A 22,661-nucleotide genomic window follows, 5' to 3' on the forward strand; every position below is an offset into this window, starting at 1 on the left:
AAAAGCTTTCATTTGTTCAGCTTAATAAAACAGAATTCAGACTCACCGAGTTTGCATTAGGTCCTGGCCAAGGTCCTCTTCCTCCGGGACCCCTGAGGGGAAAAGGAAAGGAGAAGGAAGGGAAGGGAGAAATTAACAAAAATTAGGGACTGTTTTTAAATACTTTTAAAAAAGAGTTTAATTGGAATGTGTAACGTACATGTTCATTCCTGGCATGGGACCACCCATAGAGTTGGGAGGAGGTCTCATGCCTCCATAGTTCTGTAAGACAAGACATGAGAAACACTGTAAGGAGATGGGAAGACTGCTGGAACTGTTCTAAAAAGGTTCCTATTTTCTTAAGTTTGTGTTACTTTATCCCTAAAACACATTGTATCTTCTAACAGCAGCTGCAACTAACATAAAATCAAACTAAGACCAAGTTTGATTTGTTGTAGTGACATAAAAGAAAATATATATATATATATAGAATATATGAATGTGTTTTATGTGATGATAGTTTAGTTCTAATATTAGAACTTGCAATGTAGAATGATTAGATTGTTACACCCATATAATTAATTGTTATATAGTTGAAACACTCTTAAGAGAGACTTAAATATGTCTGCTGAATGACAATGAAGTGTTTCATTACATTCTAATTGATGTTAAAACGTGTGTGTGTCATCATACCTGTGGACCCATGGCCATTCCTCGAGGGGGGTTCATTCTCATTGGTCCACCCATGTTAGGATGTCCTAAGAAGAACAGACGAGAGAGTCAAACACACACTGCGACAGTCACATACACACACACTCCTGTGCCTCTGTAAATACACATATGTCTAGTCTCTCAGAGTCAGGAATTAAGACGAGCCACAGACAATACTCCTAATCCCATTAGTTGTAACCCTCTGGCTTCAGCAGCTAATATCACCGCAGAGCCCTTCCTGAGTCTCACACACATACAGTATTCAAGTATTCAGTCCAGTAACTGTCTAATAAACCCACAACCCAGAGTTTGTTGACTGGAGTGTACAAATAAAGTTCATTTATATCACACTGAAAATGCTTTTTAGTAATAGAATATTCACTTGATGTGAAATGCTATTCAAACTATTTGCCAAGTGTTAGAATTTATCTTTATTCAAAATATTGTTTTTTAGATAACTCGATAGAAGGATCAATAATTAAAATATTTCTTACAGTCCTAACAGAGTAAGTAACAAACATTGTTTTTACTACACAAAACAAATATATTTCATTTTGAGGCGTCCTAACTCAGGCCTGGGACCATGACATCGGCCCCAGTCGTACCTTGCGGTCTTGTTGGGTCCAAACTGTTTGGCAGGAGCGGCTGAGATCCAGGGATTCCCCCAGGAGGCTGAGAAAAGAAAAAAGAATTAACATTCTGCTACAACCGTGTTAACTAGGACTTTCAGAGTTATCAAAACTCAGCAAAAAAGTGCGTCAACAAAGTCACAATCCAGCTCAGTACCTGATTTGGCATTCGGAGTGCGGGACGCGGTCCACCTGGATACCGTGGTGACATGAAAGGCTGGAAAGAGAAATGAGAAATGTAGGAAGGTGGGAAATAAAGGCAGTTGAGGGAGGGGGGAAAGAAAGACAGAGAGAAAACGACATTTTCATTATTGATAAATCCATGAGCACTCGAACAGGAAGCAGCACTGAGGACAAACACATGAACACGGCGTGGCTGGAGGATGGAGGATGACATTGAAAGATCAAATTCAACACATCAGCCTGAAAACATGAGAAAATATACCTGAGCCAGAATCTGTTTTCTCTTTATACTCCCACAGCATGGATTTGTGTTGGTCAGCGTGTGTGTATAAGTATGTGTGTGTGTGTTTTCTGTCACTGTGGTGTAAGCTGATTCGGCTTGTGGTCGGCCCGGTGTAGTTAGAGACACCTCACTACGACAACGCCGTTCAAAAACCTTAGAGGAAGCATGTCCGCACTCTCTCGCACACACTCAGAAACCAGAAACCACAAGAATGAAGCTCTGCGCTGCCAAAACCCCGGCTTCACCTCCACAGTGCCATCGGTAGCTACTCTCCTGAATAAGTCTTGAAACAGACGCTGACGAAAGTTCCCTTTAAATCCAGACAGTCCTGTATGTGTGTGTCAACTGTCAGTACATGTGTGTGCCCATGTGTTTTTTTTATGTCTATGTGACGTGTCCACACAGCCTGTCTTATTATTTATAAAGTAACTTGTGCAATTGTGCGTGTGCATGTGTGTTAAGAGTAGAGGAGCAAAAAAGTGTGCAACCCCCTTGCCACACACACACACACACACATACATACACATACAAGCTGCTCTGGGGGAGGGGCACGGAGTGAATTATTCATCCCACATAGGGACAACCGATTCTGGGCCTTGAAGAGGAGCAGCCCCTGCTACCTCTGGATGCTCCGCTTTCATAACGGAGCTGGCAACTGGAGGGGCCGACATCCACAGGGAATTAGCCAGAACAAAACTAGAACTAACAGGGCTCCAGGGTAGGAGGAGGAGAAGAAGAAGAAGAAAAATAAGAAGAAGAATGTGTGTCTGCGGTGAATGGAGAGAGAAAGAGCTTGTGTGTGGGCGACGGGGAGGTGAGTGTGTGGAGGGGGGTTTGGGGGGAATGAAAGAAACAGGGGTGTTTGGGAGAAAGTGTTCGTGTCTTACCTGGCCATGGGGTCCCATCATAGGGTTGCTGGGGTTGTGTGGGGGGGGCTGTGCGTGGGGGGACTGCTGAGAGCCGGGTGGTCCCTTTAAGAAAGAAGAGCGATGTCAGAGAGGGGAGGGGAGGGGCCAGGAGGGCAGATTACACCTGAAGGGGAATTGCCCGATCAAAAGTTATTAAAGAGAGAGGAGGACGAGGAGAAGGGGGGAGTGAGTGGGAGAGGGGGGGGACAGCTGAACATTTTTGGGGAAATTTGTCAAAGTTATCCTTCAAAACACAGAATTAAAGCCAATGGGAAACAATTAAGTCGAAACGGGATTTTAAAAAAATCAGTTAAAGCATAATAATAATTTTGCGGGATGGGCTTGACATGTGTGGCAGGAAGAGACAATCCTCAGGACGCCTCAGGTCAGAAGATTGCATGTAATTCTTCCATTTATCCACATGGGGGCAGTGTTTCCAAAGGATTCCTGCGGCAGGACAGGCACTAGTGGCAACTTCAAATCAGAGGAAAGATGGTGGAAATAAAGAAAATACGTTTTAAGTTGTATTTCCTGATAAATGCAAATCTACCTCAGAGCGACACTGTCCACAAAGAGAACATCCCCCGGCTCGTCCACACAACGCTGACATTTAACTCCAAGAAAGGGAGGTTAACAACCCCTAATAAATAACTCATTATGCCACGGCCCCTCTTCTGCTCTACCACCATCAGCGTGTCCCCCCCCCCCTCAATTTTCCAGCAATCAGAAGAAAATAAAAAATCTGGCCAATTTACAAAACAGCAAATGGAAATTTCCACGTATCCCTCCCAGGCGTCCGGACACGCGAACAAACACAACACATGTGGATTACCTCAGTGAGTCTGGGGGCACGTGCACCAATGTGCAGCCAGCAGAGATGTCTGAAGGTCTGAGGCTACGAATTATCCTGAATTTTCTCCATTTACCTCAACAGGCTGTAATAGATAACACCTGTGTTGAGCCATTACAGGCGTAAAAGTTAAATAACCCTAATAAAACTAAAAAGTCTAAGAGTCAGAGTATTTGCAGAAGATGTGGAGAAGCACAAACTCATTTGCACATCGAACAATATAAGTGGCGCTCGGATTGAAATAATTTGACTTTCCTGCAATGAAACAGGGAATCGAACATCCGGTTTTCCAGTTAGACCTCTTTAATATATATATTGAACCTTTGTTATATTAATATTGGGGCAGAAAAATATAGCAATAATTATTGTTATTGCTTTATTGCTCAGCCCTAATGGCAACTAACATCAATTTTCATTATGGATTAATCGGCTGATAGTTTCCTCAATTAACTGTTTTGTTAATAAATGTCAGAAAATAGTGTAGTGGCAATCCGAAGGGGAGGTATTTAGATATTTTTTATATGATTAAATCAGTAACAGAGTTTTAGGTTATTGTCATAAGAGAGCATAGATGCATTTTGCCTTACAAAAATGATTAAAACCTTTGTCAATCCTCTAGTTGGTGATTAATCTAGACGACTTGATTACTCGTAGAACCTAGAAACTGTTGCTCAAATGGTATCTGATTCAATTCTTGCCAATTTTCAACTATTATTATTTAATTGTGGTAAATTTTACTGAAGAGTTGTGTATTTTGAGGAGAAACGTATCGTTTAGGCATCGTTCAGGTTTCAGGAGCTAACATCAGCTCCGACTACGAGCAGGAGCCACATCTGCAGAAAACAACCGGAGCTTTGACTCTAAGGTCCCTTGAAGACAACACACACACATGCTCGTGCACACACACACACAGTGACACATGCGCACAAGAACACATGCACACTCAAACACTCGCCCAATCTCACTCCCGCACCAATGTTATAAATAGCTCTTCCATGCGTCTCTCCTCTCCCTCTCCCCTCCCCACCCTTCCCCTTGCTTATTCACAGTGGTACTCTTACTCGTACCCCCACCAGCACCTCCACCCTCTCAGCACATTGCCTCACTCTCAACAAACAATGCAAGTGGTCGGTAGCCACACAAACCAACACTGGGCCACAATCAGTGTGTGGCACTGATCTTCAACATTGCCCCTCCTCCTCCTCTCTTTCTTCTACTCCTCCTCTCACCCCTCTTCATCTCTCCATACCCTTCCCTCTCTCTCTCTATCTTGTCGCTTTTTTTCTCTCCTACTCTACTCCACCACCTTATCGTGCCTCCTGCCAAATGCCATAGCTGTCCATCACACCGCTGCCTCACGGTGAACGTGTGCGTTTTTGTGTTTGTGAGTGTGTGCACGTTCATTCGCCTGCATGTGTTTGTATAATATCTGTGTGTGTGTGTTGCTGTGTTTCCACTCTTCAGACAGCCATTACACACACAAAAACCAGAGCCAGGACAGGTCAGAGACAGAGACGTGGATGGAGTTGAAGGGGTGGAGAGAGGATGAGTATGGGATGGTTTGTATCATGAATCGGTTGAGCGGCAGCGAAGGGTGAGCAGAGCCACGGTGAGACGAGCGTGAGCGTCGGAGACTGTGGTGAGTGCAAGTGTCAGGAGTGGAATAAACACTGTTTGGACAAATATTGGGATTAAAGGAAATATATGTGGGAGAGCTGCACCCAACCTGTAAATGTGAAGAATTAAGTTAACATAAAAGAGCCGCCAATAAGAATTTGATGTCCAATGTAAAATTTTAGATACAATTATGAGCAACAAACTTGTTTTATCAGGACTAACAATCATTAAATACAGTTGTGGAATCCTGGGACAACCACATCTAGGTGATATGATTTGTTTTCAGATCAATTTCAAAGTTTAAAAGTTTATTTAAAATCAGTAAATAACTTATTGTTCAGTAATCCTGGCGCTCTAATAGAAGCACTATTTCTAAGTCTTATTTCTATTCAACATGGAAAAATGTGCAGCAAGATGTGTGCAAGATGTGGATCTCCTCCTCATGTTAACCACAGTCAAGTGGACCTGAATTTGAGGTGAGCAGGTCAGTGACAGAGTGGGGGGTCGGGACATACCTGGAAGAAGCCTGGGGGCATGGGACCACCTGGCATGGAGTCGTTGGGGGGCATGTTGCCCATCACTGGGCTCGGCGCTGCCGCTGCGCTCTGAAAATACAAAATGACAAGATTAAATTTATTGAGTATTTGTGTGTGTGACTGCTCTACAGTCCTATCTACATACATGATGCACTTGCCACCAAAATACTATAGGGGGCAGTGTCTGCAGCTGCAATCACAGAGACCCCCCCCCCCCCTCGCATCTATACTTTAATGGTTAATTCAGGAAAGAGTCTTCGATTATAACCTCTAAACTGTGCCCTCATCTCTGTGGGAAAGAGAGAACGACATTGACCACAAGTTCCCATTCTGTGGACGACTGAAGAAGAAATACCAACAAAATATTACCCAGATGTTTCTCTCTCCCAAAACTGCAGATAAATCAGAGTGTGTCTGTCCTGAGACGTGTGCTGTCACATAGACACACATGCAGAGCTGAGGTCACAGCTCAGCTAGACCACACTGTGTCAGCTAATGATTGATAGGATTATTATTCATGTTCATTTATACATTTTATTTTACTTTTTAGAACCTCATTGTGGTTACCGCTGAATTACTTGGTAATCTTAGTTTAACCTTTATACGACATCAATATTTCCAACGTTCTACATAGATGTTTGATCAAAATGAAATATAGTGAGTGTGTCACATTGTGTCTCACAAAAACCAGCTACTCACTTAAATACAAAAGACCATATCTGTACAGTGATTTATCACACAGGGACATTTTTCTAAGTAGTTTCTACCTTGTATTAAAGCTTTGCCCACGACTGGTAATTCTCTTAATATCAAGGTTTTAAGGATTTTGTTTAATGTACCAGTTTAACAAGATTATGTGTTTTAGATATTACATGATCACGACTCTCTCTTGAGAAAAACAAATGTTCTATCTATTTCTTGAGTAAAATCCAGAAACCACTCAACATTGATTTTACTGGTGGTAGAATTACTCTCTAATTCATTCAAGGAAACAAAACAAAATGTTTCATATTATGACTTAAGAAAGAACATCCTAAATCTTATGAGAAATATATTTGACCATGAATTCATAATGTACAACAGCATTGTTAGCAGCACTATTAGATTATAAAATATTAACTTTGCAGAAAGTATATGCAAATTCCAAAATGAAGAAGTATTAGATTTTGTTAAGAGGCTGGCGAGTCCAAAATGCTTAGAAGCAACAAAACAAGTTAAACCTGACGAGAGCTGCTGCTTGACTACATCATATTGCCACATGCAACAACAACACTACTGATTCCAATCTCCACTACGTCAGTCAAACAATATAAAAGAATAAAAGCAGAACGTAGGATAGTAGAGGGGGGGGGGGGGGGGGGAGGATTCAGCCCGGGAGTTAAATATGATATAACTGTATTCTTGTCAACACACATAGACAGAGACGCATGTTCTGAGCGCTTACATAAGCACAGCAGAACAAACACACACATATGCACGCAAGCACAAGAACGGGCAAACATAAGCACACACACACACACAAGCACACAGACACACTAAGAGTTGCATCACAGGCTCATAAAGTGCAGGCCTTCAGTACAGGGAGGCAGACAGTGGAGAACCACAGGCTACAGGACCAGAACAGAGAGGGGGTTTAAGACCCAGGGGAGGGAGTTGGCCTCACAAACACACACACAATCACGCATCCACTGTTTCACCAGCGCACACACACACACCTAACAAACACACTACAGCTATGTGACACACACTGTATGCTTGGACAACAACGCAGTCTCCCAATTACACGCATGTACACAAAAATGCTCGCTGCCCTTTTTCTCCTGACGAACGGACACACATGAAAACTAGAAAAAAAAAGGAAGAACAAAAAAAAAAAAAAAAAAAATCACACACTTACACAATGACACACACACACGCACACACCTCCCCCATCTTTATGCTAATTCTGCTAGTGAACATGAGCAGGCCACTGAGTCCCTGGGGAGGGAGCAGGGTCGGCTGCCTCTTTCTCTCCTTCTCCATCCTCCCTCCCTCCCATCCATCTCCCTCACTCTCTTCTTCTGCACACTTTCCTCTCCATCTTCTCTCCTCTCCGTGACCCTCCTCACTTATTTTTCCCAGCACTGGTGCACACACACACACACAGACTAACGCACACATGTACGCACACAGACACGCGCACACACCTTCCCTGTGCCCCAACCCCTGTACTATTCCTCCCCATCGCAACCTCTCCTCCCCTCAGCCTCCCCCCAGTAGGGTGTCAGCAGCTTGCAGAAGCTGTTGCTATGGAGACAGGTCCTATCTGCACTCTGTCCCCCTGGCATCCCCCGCTCCAGGAGTGCAGAGAGAGAGAGAGAGAGAGAGAGAGAGAGAGAGAGAGAGAGAGGAGAGGAGAGGATAAGAAGATGCAGGAGAGTGAGAGAGAGAGAGAGAGAGAGAGAGAGAGAGAAAAGGCACATGAGCGAGATAGAGGAGAGAGTGAGTTAGAAGATGTGAGAGTGAGGCAGAGGAGGGAAAAAGGCGATGGAAGAGACAAAAAAACAAAAGAAGATAATGTTACAAGGAGAGAGATTCTGTTCACTATCAATCACTTGGTCACATTATTGTTCGACACTATTAATGACCAACGATATGCTCGTGAATTCTCAATTTGCCGACTGAAACCGAATGCAAAGTAAAAGCACACAGAGAGGCGCAGTAGCCACCAGCAAGGCGTAAGGTAGATTTAGTATGCAGTCGCTCTTTATTAAAACCATCTGGCCTGGGGAAATACAAAAGGATCCAACAGTGCTTTTTTAGTTTCTGTAGCAGCACCCACAGTACTGCCGATATCTACCTTTCAATTTCAACTCCCGGGCTCAGAAGTATGAGGCTGTCGGGGGAAAAAAAAAAAACTTTGCGACGATGCTGCTTCCTTGAATCAGAATAACTTGATTCATCAAGAAAGTAAGTCTGCAGGAATTTGTTTTGTTGACACTGTGGCGGGTAAACTGAGACTGCGAACACACAAAACAAAAGAATGCACCTTTATGCAAAAAGAAACCAGTTCAATACGACGGCACAGTGGAGAGCAGACGTTAATGCTGCACTAATTAGTTGATATAATGAACATGGAGTTTTTGTAGTGGAGTTGAATTATTCATTCTGGGCCTGAATGTATGGAAAAGTCTGTTAATGAAGGAGTGCACACGCTGCGAGGGAAGCGCTGGGTGGCAGCACGACTTGAAAGGGCTTTAATGCCTGACATGCAACAGAGAGGAGAAGAATACGTTTCTTTCATTGAGGCTGGCTGAAAGTTCAACAAAACCCACGGGACACATTTTCAAATGTCTGGGAATATTTACACAGTTTAAACTGTAAACCATATTTTAATGGCCTTCCTCAGCAGCGTCGCTCAAACACACCGACCCAGAGCTACGTCTGCAGAAAAAATTACGATAGGAAAGTTTTGATGTCACCTGGCTATCAATAATACACAATAACATGCGGTGACCTCACTGATTCTGAGTGGGGATCTCTTAAAATGAGCATTTCTTTTAAAGGTGTAACGCAACAAACGAGCAATAAATATTTAATCACTGATTCCAACTGATCAAATGTGGACAACTGCTGCTCGTCTTCTTCATATACAATAAGAACAAAGATACCTTTGAGATGGTGGGACAGTTGTTTTTCATAGTTTTGACATTTCAAGGACAACATGATTAATTAAGAACAGTAAACCGGCAGAGTAATGGATTAAATAAATCACTGGTTGGAATATTAAATCAGTGATAACTATTTCATACCTCCACCATCCAAACCCCATTTAGATTCACTATATCCAGATGCACTGCACTCGGGATGATTTTCCGGAGAGGCCGTGTGTTTAGTACGGAAATGTCCAAGGCAGTTGCTGTGAAACAATTTCTAGATTTTTTCCATCAGCCCCCAATTACAATGTCCTGAGAATGTCAGGGTGAGCCAATGAGAGAATACAGCAGAAATTTCACAGCAAGGGAGTGGCCGTGTTAAAACTTTTCTAATATACGACGGGACCACATCTGAATAAAACAACTAATGAATACAATCTTCTCAGGTTGAAAAAGAGGTGGAGTATATGTAGAAGACGCGGACGTCAACTTGGAAAGACAATTAGATTCAAGGGCTTTTGGTGATAAGGAGATGAAGCCGACGTCTATGTGCTGTAAACAACATGTGATTTCTGGAGCAGAAATGATACGTCATGTCCTGCCTCCTGCTGCTCTACCCAGACGCCAGCCCCTCGCCTGAATGCTCCAGACATTTTCTTGTTGTTGTGAACACGTCTGAACCTGGACAATCTGCTGCTCTGTTCGTCATATGTAAGGCAAACTCAGGAAAATGGTCGAAGCTCATGTCTGAAAACGACTTTCGAGGTTGGGACTGATGTTGGGCCGAAAACAACTTTGACTGTTGGAACCTGTGATGAGTGTTTTCGTGGTTTTCTGACATCTTACAGAGCAAATAATCTATCAAGAATAGAAAATACGCAGGTTAATGAATGAAATACATCATTAGTTGGATCATGCAATTCCCCAGGGACAATGCAGTCGATGTTACAGACGTGTCTTGCAGAGGCAGGCATCGCATGGCTGCAAACTCTCACTCAGTGGTTATTTCTACTGAGGCTACTAAATCTGATTTTGGTCTGTGGGAAGAAGCAGGTTTAGAGCTTCGGGCTAAAAAAGCAGCAGACATGCAACATAAAGCTAAAACCTCTGATTCCTTAAACGTTTGCTCAGCGTCAGTCGAGACAACCCTCAAGTACCGTGTAATAAACCCCATCCACCCTTCTGTGGCACCACGACGGCGTCTTTGTGGCCAAATATCTTAAATGCGCTGACGTCTTAATCCACGTTAGCGGCTCCCGGTGAGGAAACCCTGTTGCGCTCACTTCTCTTCCACAGTACAAGCCCGCGTTGTTGATGAATAGCCTATCAGAGAACAAAAGACTAATGATCTGATTGGCTGGCACGGTGCAGCATGTAGATGGGCTGTACAGCAAAGCATTGATCCCTCCCTCTCCATTTCCCTCTTCCTCTTGCTCGCCCATAGGACCCACCGTACAGATCAATAGTGCTCAACACATTATTGACCTCTACCTGATACCTTTCACAGGGATAAAGACAGAGACAACACTGGATGGAGAGAGGGGAGAGACAGTATCTGAGTGTGTGTGTGTGTGTGTGTCTGTATTTATGTGCGTCCCTGCCTGGAGTGCGTACTAATCTACATTCTGGTTCACACTGATATGTACCTCATCACTGTCTCCTTGACCCGCTGTCCTTAGCGCACAGGGAGAGGGAGGGAGAGAGGGAGGAAGGGGGGAGGCAAAGGAGTGAGGACAGGAGAGAGAGAGTGAGAGAGAGTGAGAGAGACTGTGTGTGGAGACGGGGAGGAAAAATAGCTGACAGTGGTGATCTGGTTAATTTATCAGCCCAGTCAAAACAGTGTGTTTTGCTCTGAAGCAACAGGATACGGCTGCTACTCTCACCGTCACGTCTGACAAACAAACACGCACACACACACAAACACACACACACACACGTAAAATCTCTGAAAGCCCAGCTGGTCCTCAAAACTGGCACGCCACACACACTGACACACTCACACACACGCTTCCCCAAAAGCTGCTGCCAAGGTAGCAGTACTGAACAAGACTGGCGGACCCGTGCACACACGCATACACAAACTGGATGACAGCACTAATACATGCTGCAGACACAACATCCACTTAGCCAACACTTCAGAAGAGCAGCAGAGAGGCCAGAGACATGGATATGAGGAGAATGAGAACAACTGGGAACTTAATTCAGTTTTAACTCCAGAAGACGGATGTTTCGTCTTTTCTACAAATGACAACATGATCATTTATCGTCCGATCATTAAACAAAACGTCCTCCTTTTCCATCACAGTTACAGAGGCTTAACGAATAAATAGCTATATATTCCTAGAGGTTAACACAAGATTTAAAAATACTTTATTAATCCCCAGGGGACCAACATTATATAAAGTTATTAGAATTAGCTTTACCATCTGTAAGTGATGTGCATATTGATGCATCGATAATATTTATCCAAAACATTATATATAAATTAGCAGTTTCGATTTCTATATTTACAGAAATATGATCTTTTATCAGAAACAGTATTTCTATTGTGATGTTGCTACTTTCACTTAAGTAAAAGGTTCAAGTCTGAATTTCTACTGAAAGACGGAAAACACTGATGTAACTGAAAGATGTCATAAAGCACAGGAGACATTCCCAGTTTAGTTTTTTCAGCCTCTGCCCTCTAATAAAAGAATACATGATTTTAGTTTTTTTTCACTAAGTTGGTTTTATAGTAGTTTGAAATTAGGTGGGTTTGATGCACTGTTGGCTGTACAACACATGTATTGTAGTTTTTCCAAAACTTTTATCACACAGTTAATTATTGAGTTTAATGGAGCTTTCTTCACTGTTTCCATTACACTGATTCTTCTGGTGAGAGGAAGCAGAACAGGATTAACAGAACGAGTGCAACTATATTTTTGCAGAGGAGGTTTGAGACTTACTCTCAAGTCAAATGCAATCAAGATTGTTTGCTGTAATGTTTGAAACAACTATGGTTTAACAGATGTTTTAAACAATAGAAGATGTTACAAAGGATCTGTCAGATGCTTTTTAAAGAGATTTAAAAAATAAGTGATATGAAGTGAACAGTCACCAATGGATATTGGAGTTTAATTATGTCATCAATATTCCATTCAACAAGAAAAACTAAATAAGCTAAGGGTAGTTCTTAAAGAAACATGAAGTTTGAATAAAGTAAATAATTATTATTTTATTAAAATAATAATTATTCAGTTGCTAAAATCAACAGCCAGATTTAATTTCACACACACACCTCCTACAGTTACTTAACTTTGAATAAAACTCCTCTTCCACACCCCTGCCTCTACGTTTCAACATTTGCCCACTTAGCTCTATCTTCAGACACCTCGACTGTCTCCTGGTTGTGTCTTCTTGTAGCCTACACTGCCCTCTCCTCTCAGCGCTACTAGGAATTGTGGGTAAACAGCGAGATTAGCCAATCAATATTCTCCCGGGAATAGAGCTGGTAGTGGTGGTGAGGAAGGGAGGGAGGAGGGGAAAGACAGGGAAAGAAAGAGGACGAGGAGGAGAGTTGGATATAAGGAGTGAGCGATAAGGCCAGTGAGACGAAGAGATGAACATGTATGTTGGGTAAAGGAGAGAGTAAAGGATGGAGTAAAAGATGTAGTAAAAGGAGGGTGGGAGGAAAAAGGCGGGGAGTTGAGGAGAAAGAACAGATAAAGTGGGAGGGAAGAGAGATGCAGATGTGGGGGTGTCGCAGAGAAACCACAAAACATGATGTGAACGGGTTTAACAAAATGCTACAGAGACAAAAAGAGGAGAGGGAGAGAGATACGTGGGCAGACGCATAAAGTAAGAAACAGCTAAGGTATAAAAAAAGAAAAAGGGAAGAGGACTGCTGTGATGAAGGAATCAAGAGGAGCCAGAACATCATCACTGCAGGTGGAACCAGTACTGGTGGCAAATGTTTATGTCGTTACAATCTATCTTGCTATGGCAAAACCCTTGGTTGCACCATTTTCGGCATAGTGGTCATCGGAGCCAAACATGTTAAACCTGCACATAAAGGATCAAAGTGGATGCAGGAGGACTCAAACCTCCGTATGCAGAGTGTGTGCTAGTTCACCTAGCAGCATAGCGGACTGCACATCAGTAGCATCGGCACATTTCCCGCTGGCCTGATGGCTCATTTGGCCTTGAACCGATTACTTGACCAGCAATAATATAGAAAACAGGAACGAGATGTCAAATCAACTTATCTGACGTAACAACGTTGGAAGCGACGTCTCTCGGCAAATCACAGAGCATCCAAAGATAATACAGCTCCACTATCTGACATGGTTGTAGCAGCCGTGCCACCGCCACTGATTGTATTCTAACAAGTCACCGGCAAAATGGAAGGTCGTGGTCAGTAGAAAGAGAAAGGCAAGAATTAAGAGATGCAGCTGAATAATGCTAAATAATGGTGAGGGGTTCAGGTGAGTCAAGTGACACCAACACTGCAGCAGCACAGATCTGTGGTCAAACCAAACTCCACTCATTTCACGGTGCGCATTGTTTCTGAGCGTTAAGTTACGAGCGTGTTAGAGTGATTTCAACATTAAGGGGCCTTCCTGTAAATGGTTTGTTCAGTCAGTGAATACATGAATCAATAAATGAGATAACTGATTAAGTATTTGATTAATATAAATACACAAACTAATTGAAATGAATGATGCAATACTAAATAATAAAATGTATTATTATTCTATTTCAGACATAATTGAGACTTAAAATATTAATGATCTCACTATGAGAATAATTAGTCAAACTTGATAATGAAGAAAAACTTAAATCCCAGCAACAAAATAACAGACTGACATTGAGGAACTACCTGTTTCCACAGACTTTCACTTCACGATGACAGTTCTGATGTAGATATGTGTTACATCAACAAATAGGTTTAGCCCACAAAATTATAGGTCTGGCGCTTTGCGTGAAAAGGGTGGTCTGGAAAGGAGTCAAATTCCCAGCTTGAATGATTGTCCCAGTCCGCCCCTGCCTGGAAGCATTGGCACCCTGCAGCCACTCACCCCGGTTTGAGTCCTCCAGCAGGTTCGGTTCTGACCTGGCCCTCTGCTACATGCTATCCCCTCCTTCTCCCCATGTCATGCTTACAAAATAAATTATCTTAGCTCCTCCTTGTCTTCCTCCCTCCACTAACCAATTTTCTTTAAAAAAAAAACTAAAAACTATAAATGTACCAAATGTTGTTCCCCCTCTCCTGTTGATATTGTGAAACTTAAGATTTGTCCAATCCCAATATTGATATGTCGTTACGCTTCAAAAACTTAAATTTAATTAATTAAAATTACACATAATCCGAACCAGCATATCAATTGTAGTCTGACATGATGAATGATGTATGACATGATGTATTATCATCCATTAATGCAGGATATAACAAGCTTGCATTTAAATTAACTAGAAGGAGAGAGAAGCTCGGTAACTTACAACTGCAGCTCTGCTATAAACAATCTTTTGTTTTCCTTCTGTTCAAACTCATTGTCCACTGTATATCATCAAATACAAAAGATATCTGTACATGTCTAACATTTCATAGATAGTTCAGAATTACACAAGTGGTTAAAAAACCAGCTGACTCCATATTTGAGATATGTTAAGTCATATAAGCCACAACTAAAAGGTCTGCAGAGATAGCTTAATTAAAAACAGATCAAAATATTGATATGAAATTATATATGAGAGAAGGAAAAACAGCCTCTATCTGAACTCTGCCAAGCTGCGTCTGTGGCGGAGCAGACGCCTAAGGCAATTACACTTTTAAAATTATGAACTAAAAACTTGACATCAACTTACTGTTAAATCACATTAAGGTAAACAGTCTTACAACCACTGCATTCATTTTATATCCAGTGTCAGAACATGAAAAAAAGTAACCATGAACCTTTGCAGCGTGTCTGCACCCAGCAGAGAGAACTGTGATAATGCTTCTTAAACGCTGGCTTGCAATCTAGCAATTCTCCAAAGACTAAGAAACTCTTTTGAGGTCGGGTGAAATATTTTTTATCCTGCCGATGCCTCAAACCGGCTTGTTCTTTTGAAACCAGTAGAAAAGGACCTGTGCTCAGAGACTAGCCTCGGGGGGGTCGGAGACAAAATTAAACCCTTGCCGTCTCCTTCGCTTCATCACTGTTAGGAGCAGACTACAAGCAAACATGTAGCACACACCCATCTACACACACAAAAGACACAGGGTTAACTGGCATGCTGGCTGGCACTGAGGGTGTGAGCCCCTCCACCCTCCTACTTTGGGCTGGCTGCCAAAGATGCCCCCTGTCCAAAAAAACAAACATACACACACACGCGCGAATGCATGCACATGTACACACACACAAGAACACACACAAATCCCTGGCTTAGCCTCAGCCCAGTGCTGGGATTACCGGATTAGAACTCTATTCCATTATCTCCCCACACTATACAACGCACGCACACACACACACATGGTCCAGAGGAGCTGAAGACAGACACAGTGTCAACCACAACACATGACATTTACACACAAGTGGATACAGGTACAGTGTACAAAAAGGCACTTTATTACTAGATGGGATGTGACGTTGTAGAACTCCAACTATAAATGACCTGAGCATGCAGGTGAGCGAACGATACACGCTGAAGCATCCGTGGGCAAGATGAGGGGTCCCAACAAACTTTGAAGGAGGTGCCCTTTGACCTCTGAGAGCAGCAACCAGCAAGAGTTCAAATAACAGAAATTCTCCTTTAAGTGCTTGAGAATTACACCACTATGGGTTACCAATAAAAACTGATTTCTAATGTGGTTAATAATTCAATTATATTGCTTGTAGTGAGCTTGTGTCCGTAGTTTGAGGAGAAACATTAAACTTTTTAAAGATTGATCCATAAAACTGATAATGCTGCTCGTCGTAAATGTCCTTGAGGTGCTGCTTCAAGCTTCTCCTACACACTTGACCTCACAATAAGATGTGTACAGTTTCACATACAACGCAACAAAAACCTGAATGTGTAAAAAAAAAAAAAAAGGCCCCATCTGTCACTTACGTAGTCATGGAAGGCCTTGGCCTCGCTGGAGTGCTCGCATGTCTCCCTTCGGTCTGGAGCCGCACAATACAAATCCCAGAATACACTGAAATGGGGGGGTAGGGGAGAGCAGAGAGAGAAGAGGTCAAAGGTTAGCAAACAGAGCAATACAAGCCAATGTGTAACAGCTATTCATAACCCATTCACACACTCACATTATCTCCATAGCGCTCTTAAACTGCCTCTTGCGCACTTGAGCATCATTGTAAGAGGGACACAATGCCAGTGTCGTCCCCTCTATCAACCTCTCACTCTCTTACAATACACACACACAGTCACACACACACACACACATCCATCCATTTTGAACGTATACTGCCTAAAGTGAATCCCTGAAATAACCTCCTGTACTGTGTTGACTGGCAAATGGCCTCATTGTGAAGGAATTTGCTCATCGTTTGATTCATACAAGAACAATGAGATTCTGACGCACACACATATTATACACATCAACTCATTCTATACAGTTTTCTGTCTCAAAATGACACACACACAGACAACAGAACAACAAGGCTGAATGCCTGTGTGCTACCTGTGTAAAAGGTCTCAATTCAATCAGTCTTTGTGCATGGATTTAGTGGAAGTGCTATAAACCAAGCCAAACAGCGACTCGGCTAGCGTGAACACTAATCAGGCGGCCACTTCACTTGCCCTGATAATCTGCAATGCACACACACATGTTCAATCTCAAACACGTGGTAATATTTTCTTAGGCTCCACTTTTGAGCATATTGAAGTGGAACTTGCTGATTTCGAATCAGGACTCATGAAGTTTAGAGGGTGAACGGTGCTTAGATGAGAAAAACCTGCAGCCAATGAGAGCAAGCGGACCAGGAGGCCTCACCAACCAGATGTTGTATGCTTGTGTTTCGAACCCGAAACATGGCTGATTTTATTTCCTGTAACAAGTGAATAGGACTAACTTGTGGAATTGTGTCAGTATGAGTGCTTGTTAAACATGTACAGTTGAATGTGCAAAACATTATGCAGACAAATGCAACCAGCTGACGACTCTGGCAGGCCGCCTGCATGTTTGCTTTTAATCTGAAGTCGTGTGTGATCACGCACGTTTCTGCAAGTTCCCAAGTTTCTGGAATCGCTCCTCAGAATCCTTTTTTGGTTTTAAGTGTGTGTGGTCTTGTGTCTCAACTGGATCGTCTAGTGCATGCATTCTCCAAATTAAAAGATTAACTAGAAAGGCACTTGGTAGAGCATATACAGTACCTCCACCATGGCCCGACAGTCCTCTTAAATCAAGCTGCACCAAGTTTTCCACACTCATAGATATAAGTCTCCTAACTAAGCCACATTATTTTCAGCAGGATTCAGGAACAAAAATGTAAAAATCCTGCTTAAAAACCAAAACCCACCGACGGAAAATAACTTCCTTGGCAGAGGTAAAAATCTGTTATGTTTGTGGTATTAAATCAGTTAAGATTTAGTCAGTTTTTTATTCAGTTAAGATATTTTAACATCCTCCAGTGTGCAGCAGGCATCTTTTGATTTATTGCCCTCCAAACTTAACCTTCTTCTGTGAGAAGGTCAGAGTGCAGGGTTCAGCTACAAAGACGCCCACATGGTAAGTGTGTCAGTGTTTCCTCTCAAGGACACCCTAACTGGCGGAAACGCTTTAAAGTTGTTGAACTTAAAACCTTTCAGTTAAAAACATATCCTTTTCTATTACAAGCCCAAACAAAGACAACAGAAGGAGGAGAGACTACATTGGTTCCTGCCAAGTTCATATATAATTAAAAGAAAAAAAGCTGTACTTCTTAAAGGATAGTTCATCGGCAATTGAAAATTCAGTCATTATCTACTCACTTCACCCACAATGCCATGGAGGGGTGGGTGCAGTGTTCCATCTGGAGTCTCGGGGGTAAACCGTGTTGCAGCCGAATCCAATGCAATTAAGGTGAATGGCGACCACTTCTTCAGACGTATTAAATCAGAAAGAGTACAACATGCCTCCATTCTGCTCGTGTGGTGTCATCTAATTGTCCGCAAGGCCCGACATTCAAATTATGACTTGAACTTCGTCATTTACAGCATGTTTTTAGCCTAAAAGTCCTCTGATGTCTTCCTATGGGTGCTTTCTCCATCGGGAGGCTACGTCCACTAGCTTCGATACTTCCAGTAGTGAAAATGTAAGCTTAAAACACAGTGTAAATGACCTAGTTTTGAGTCGTATATGAATGTCTGGGCTTGTGGATGCTCGGATGACACCACACGAGCAGTAGGGAGGCATGTTATGTTTTTTCTGTTGTCTTATAATGTCTGAAGACAAGGTCACTGGGCTAAACACTGTTTACCCCTGAAACTCCTATAGTGTTTTGTGGACTCAAACACTTCACCCAACCCACCATCGACATGGTTGTGAATAGATGAGTGAATTTTTTAACGAACTATCCCTTTAAGCTCATAAAAAACAACGTAAGTTCATACTTTCAATTCAATTTTATAGTTTTTCTGCAATACCATGTTGAGTCTATGTGTTAAAAAAGACCTTCGAGGTCCATGTCCTTAATTGAACAAGAACTTTATACTTGTTCTTTAGATTTACCCAGCCTTGTGTGCTTTCAAATTATTATTCTATTGCCTGATTTTCTTGTCATCAAAACATGTCCTTGGTCTCATATTGCTGATGGTGCTCTGTTGGCCTGACGTTCATTCTTCCGACTCAGCAGAGCCACCCCCCGAGGTGAAAGTTACACTGTACTTAAGACAATTTAAAGAGTATTTAATCAGTATATTTATAAGTCTGTAATTTTACAGCCACAGGTTTTTAAACATGCTTTACGTTGTAATATGTACAATTTCAGTGTAGTGTCCTTGAGCTAAATTGTGAATCTATAATTCCATTTCCCGACTTTCTGTAGCTGAAGCTGTGCTCTTGTCTCCCTGAGGAGATAAGTGAAAAGATACTAACGCTAAAGGAAACAATGAATGATCACATTAGTAAATATAAGTATTTCCTATGAAGTTTTTGACTTGTAGTAAATCTTAATTTATTTATCTACTGATTGACAAACATTTTGATTTGTAATTGTATAATATTTTGCTTAAATATATATAAAGTGATTTGCCTTATTTAAGTTTGTTATTAAATTGATTATATAAATTGATACTATATCTTCCTTTTGATGACTAATCTGTTGAAAACGACAACTAACTATTTGATTTTTCCCCCATTTGTCATTTTTGTTGTTTACATGTTTTTTGTAGTTTATTTTGAAACAATACCACATGCTGCTAAATACACTGAGTAGACCATCAAATCTGATAAGAATAGTCCCGAAATAAACCTCTAAGTCCTGCTTTAGTTAAGTATACTCCGTCCAGATGATGAAGAAAATACTATTTATTATAAACTAACCTTTTATAAAAATGTAATTACCTTTTACGAAATATTTTAGAGGGGAAAAAGGGCACCAGAAGCATTAGGTGTGGACTAACATATTTAAATTCTGTTTTAACAGGGTTTGCTGACAATGAGAAAAAAACTGAAAATATCAGGAGGTGAAAAAATTATTAAATTGCTGACACAAAATGTATTAACTGAATCTGGTGCAAAATGTGTCAGTAGCCTTTTCTTTTCTGCTCTGATTATCTCCTGACCTGCCTCAGACTCTGGCTCTCTCCTCGGCTCGCAGAGCTTGAAATCTTTTTTCAGGTAAGTCAAGAAGAGCTTGAATCAAGTCTCAGTGAAACCGTCATACAGTATTTATGCACACGATCTGGACGTTACGCAGTTCAACCTAAAGAGCAATCTGCCACGGGTAAAGGATTTAGTGCCATTACTTTGGAATCTGAAGTTATTCGTCTGCGGTAAAAGGAGCATTGTAAATTGAACTGTAAATTAACATGAACTCAGTTTTCCAGGAAGGACATTCATGTTATATTGGTTTCATATGATTTTTTTGTATGCTCTTTTCAGTCATACAAATGACATGTACTTTCAGACATGATCTCTGGAAAATTTCAAGAAAAATGGGTATGGACACTTGAGGGTTTGGCTTTCACATATGAAGACACAGTAGGAGATTGTACAGGGTCAGACACCATCACAACAACAAAATGGTTGGAACATTCAGGTAAGGAGTGGCGCCTGGGTAGAGCAAGCCTTATGCAAAACATAATGAATAAATTCTGCTGCATAAAACATGTGTTTTTGTTAACATCTCCTGAATCTGAAGGCCGGCGCTTGCTTCTGCGGCTTTTCACGCAGCTGTGTCAAAGGACTCTTTGTCATTCATGCTTCTCAAAGCGTTGCGTGTCTTGCAAAGCAATTCACCGCCAGAACACTAGGAGGAGTAAAGTTTTTTGTTGAAGACGGCCTAAGAGACGCCTTCTTTGTGTGTGGCAGCCGTCGTCGACTGTTTATTTACATCGCCACTGCGGCTCCTAATAGCCTTTTTCTGGCGGACAAATCCGCCAGTCAGTGACGGGTTATACAAGTGGTCGTACTTTCAGAACTCTTCTGCCAAACACTCTTCTATTTGGTCCATATTCGTTCTTCTAAATCGTCCGTTGTTTCTGCCGGTATTATGGGGCATGAAACCGGAAATGTGACTCCGGAGAGGATATAGTTAGCAGACCAATCACAGCCTTGCGGGCTGCGTGAGGCTTGCGGAGCTTTGTCTATAGTTAGAAAAATTGGGCGACGCACGTAAGCATGTAAGAAGGGATACTTTAGCACATAAGGGGCCCGGAAGGGCTCTTGCGCTTGCGAGTCCCTGAAAATAGAGAAGCATGCGCCGGCCTTAAGGCTTCGTAGTATGGACTTACAGTAGCAGTAGTAGTATGGACTGATTGTGTGTAAACACTGTTTGAAACTAAAAATTTTACTGTGAATGTAAGTGACATTTTCCTGGTATATCCCAACGACAACCAAAAATTTGTGAAACTGCTGATCAGTGCTTGAGGTGTTGACCCGAAAGATCAAATCTTAGCCAAGGGCAGAAATGACGGGGGTGGGGTGGAGGGGGGATAAGACAGCAGAGGGAGAGGTGACACAAAGGAAGCTGGAATGCAACGGGTTAATCTGCTAAGAATCCCTCTCCCACGTGAACAAAGGAGAAAAGTGGGAGGTGGGGGAACACAAAAGGTGAGGAGGGGGTGAGGAGGGGGAAGGGAGTGCATAGAGAAGGGGGGGGGGGGGGGTCCATTCCCTAACCATCTGGATCTATTGTTTCAGGAACTGGGGGGTGAGGGATGGAGAGCTGGAGGAGGGGAAAGCGTAGAAGACGGAGAGGGGGGGGTCACGCCCTCGGTGAGACTGGTCAACCCCAAGGCTGAGACTGAGACCCTCCACCTCTGGACGGCAGATTGAATCACCAGCCAGGACGAGCAGATCAATTAAAATGTTACACCTGAGTATGTTTCTTACATGTTTCAAAAATACTAAATTTGATTGTATCTCTTTCATGAGCCACCACACCATGAACGCTCTAATGAAGCTGCTGTTTGTGCATATGACAGTAATGAATAATGTAGCATCGGGATGGACATCAGAGCCCTATTTATGAGTGTGAGTGTGTGTGTGTGTGTGTCTACACAGCGTGAGATACACTATAAAATCTGTTATCACAACCCAGGAATAAAAATGAATACAAATATCCAAACAAACGCAAAAGATACAAGGAGGAAAACTTACCACCACCACGAATGAAGGAATCCAGGGGGCTCCCCTAATGTGATATTCTTCTCCCATCGAATCTGCAGGAGGAGAGGAAGAGGAGATGAGAGGGAGAGAAGAGGAATACAAGAGAAAGAGAAAGACAAGAGGGAGATGAAGAGGAGATGAGAAGAAAGGTGGACATATGAAAAGAAGAGAAAGGAAAAGAGAAAAGATGAGGGGGAAATCGAGGAGGGAGGAGGAGGGAAAGCAGGCCAAAAAGAGGAATTGTATTGAGACAGTGAAAAACGAGAGAAAGGAGTACAACAATTAAAGAGGAGAGGAAAAGAGGTAGAAGAAGAGTGGTGGAGAGGAAAGCAATATGGAGAGAGAAGAGAAGAGACAAGAGTCACTTGTGGCCACTAGAGAGAGGATTATGTCTGCAGGTCCAGGGGTTAAGAACATATAATCAGTCAGTCTCAAACTGTCAATGGCCTCCGACGTGAAGATAGGCATCTTTCTGCCTCTGTCGATCTCCATCTCCCGCTTCCTCATCCCTCTGTCATGTCTCTGTCCTGATCCTTCTTTTTTTTTTTTTTTTACATT

General features: G+C 42.2%; 1 protein-coding gene across 2 annotated transcripts in view; it reads right to left on the minus strand.

Annotated features, from left to right (window-relative positions):
- zgc:110158 (uncharacterized protein LOC553590 homolog) overlaps positions 1–22,661 on the minus strand; it is a 37,838-nt gene that overhangs the window by 6,025 nt on the left and 9,152 nt on the right. Inside the window, exons 3-11 of one of the 2 annotated variants that reach the window (XM_053433853.1) lie at positions 22,095–22,156; positions 16,403–16,487; positions 5,676–5,765; positions 2,673–2,756; positions 1,477–1,536; positions 1,296–1,362; positions 673–737; positions 200–261; positions 47–92 (exon numbers count right to left, since the gene is read on the minus strand). In XM_053433853.1, the coding sequence (XP_053289828.1) occupies positions 47–92; positions 200–261; positions 673–737; positions 1,296–1,362; positions 1,477–1,536; positions 2,673–2,756; positions 5,676–5,765; positions 16,403–16,487; positions 22,095–22,156 (621 nt within the window). The remainder of the gene's footprint in view (positions 1–46; positions 93–199; positions 262–672; positions 738–1,295; positions 1,363–1,476; positions 1,537–2,672; positions 2,757–5,675; positions 5,766–16,402; positions 16,488–22,094; positions 22,157–22,661) is intronic. The other variant, XM_053433855.1, reaches the window with a different exon arrangement.

Source organism: Pleuronectes platessa, chromosome 11 (assembly GCF_947347685.1).
Source record: "Pleuronectes platessa chromosome 11, fPlePla1.1, whole genome shotgun sequence".
Taxonomy (NCBI): Eukaryota; Metazoa; Chordata; class Actinopteri; order Pleuronectiformes; family Pleuronectidae; genus Pleuronectes; species Pleuronectes platessa.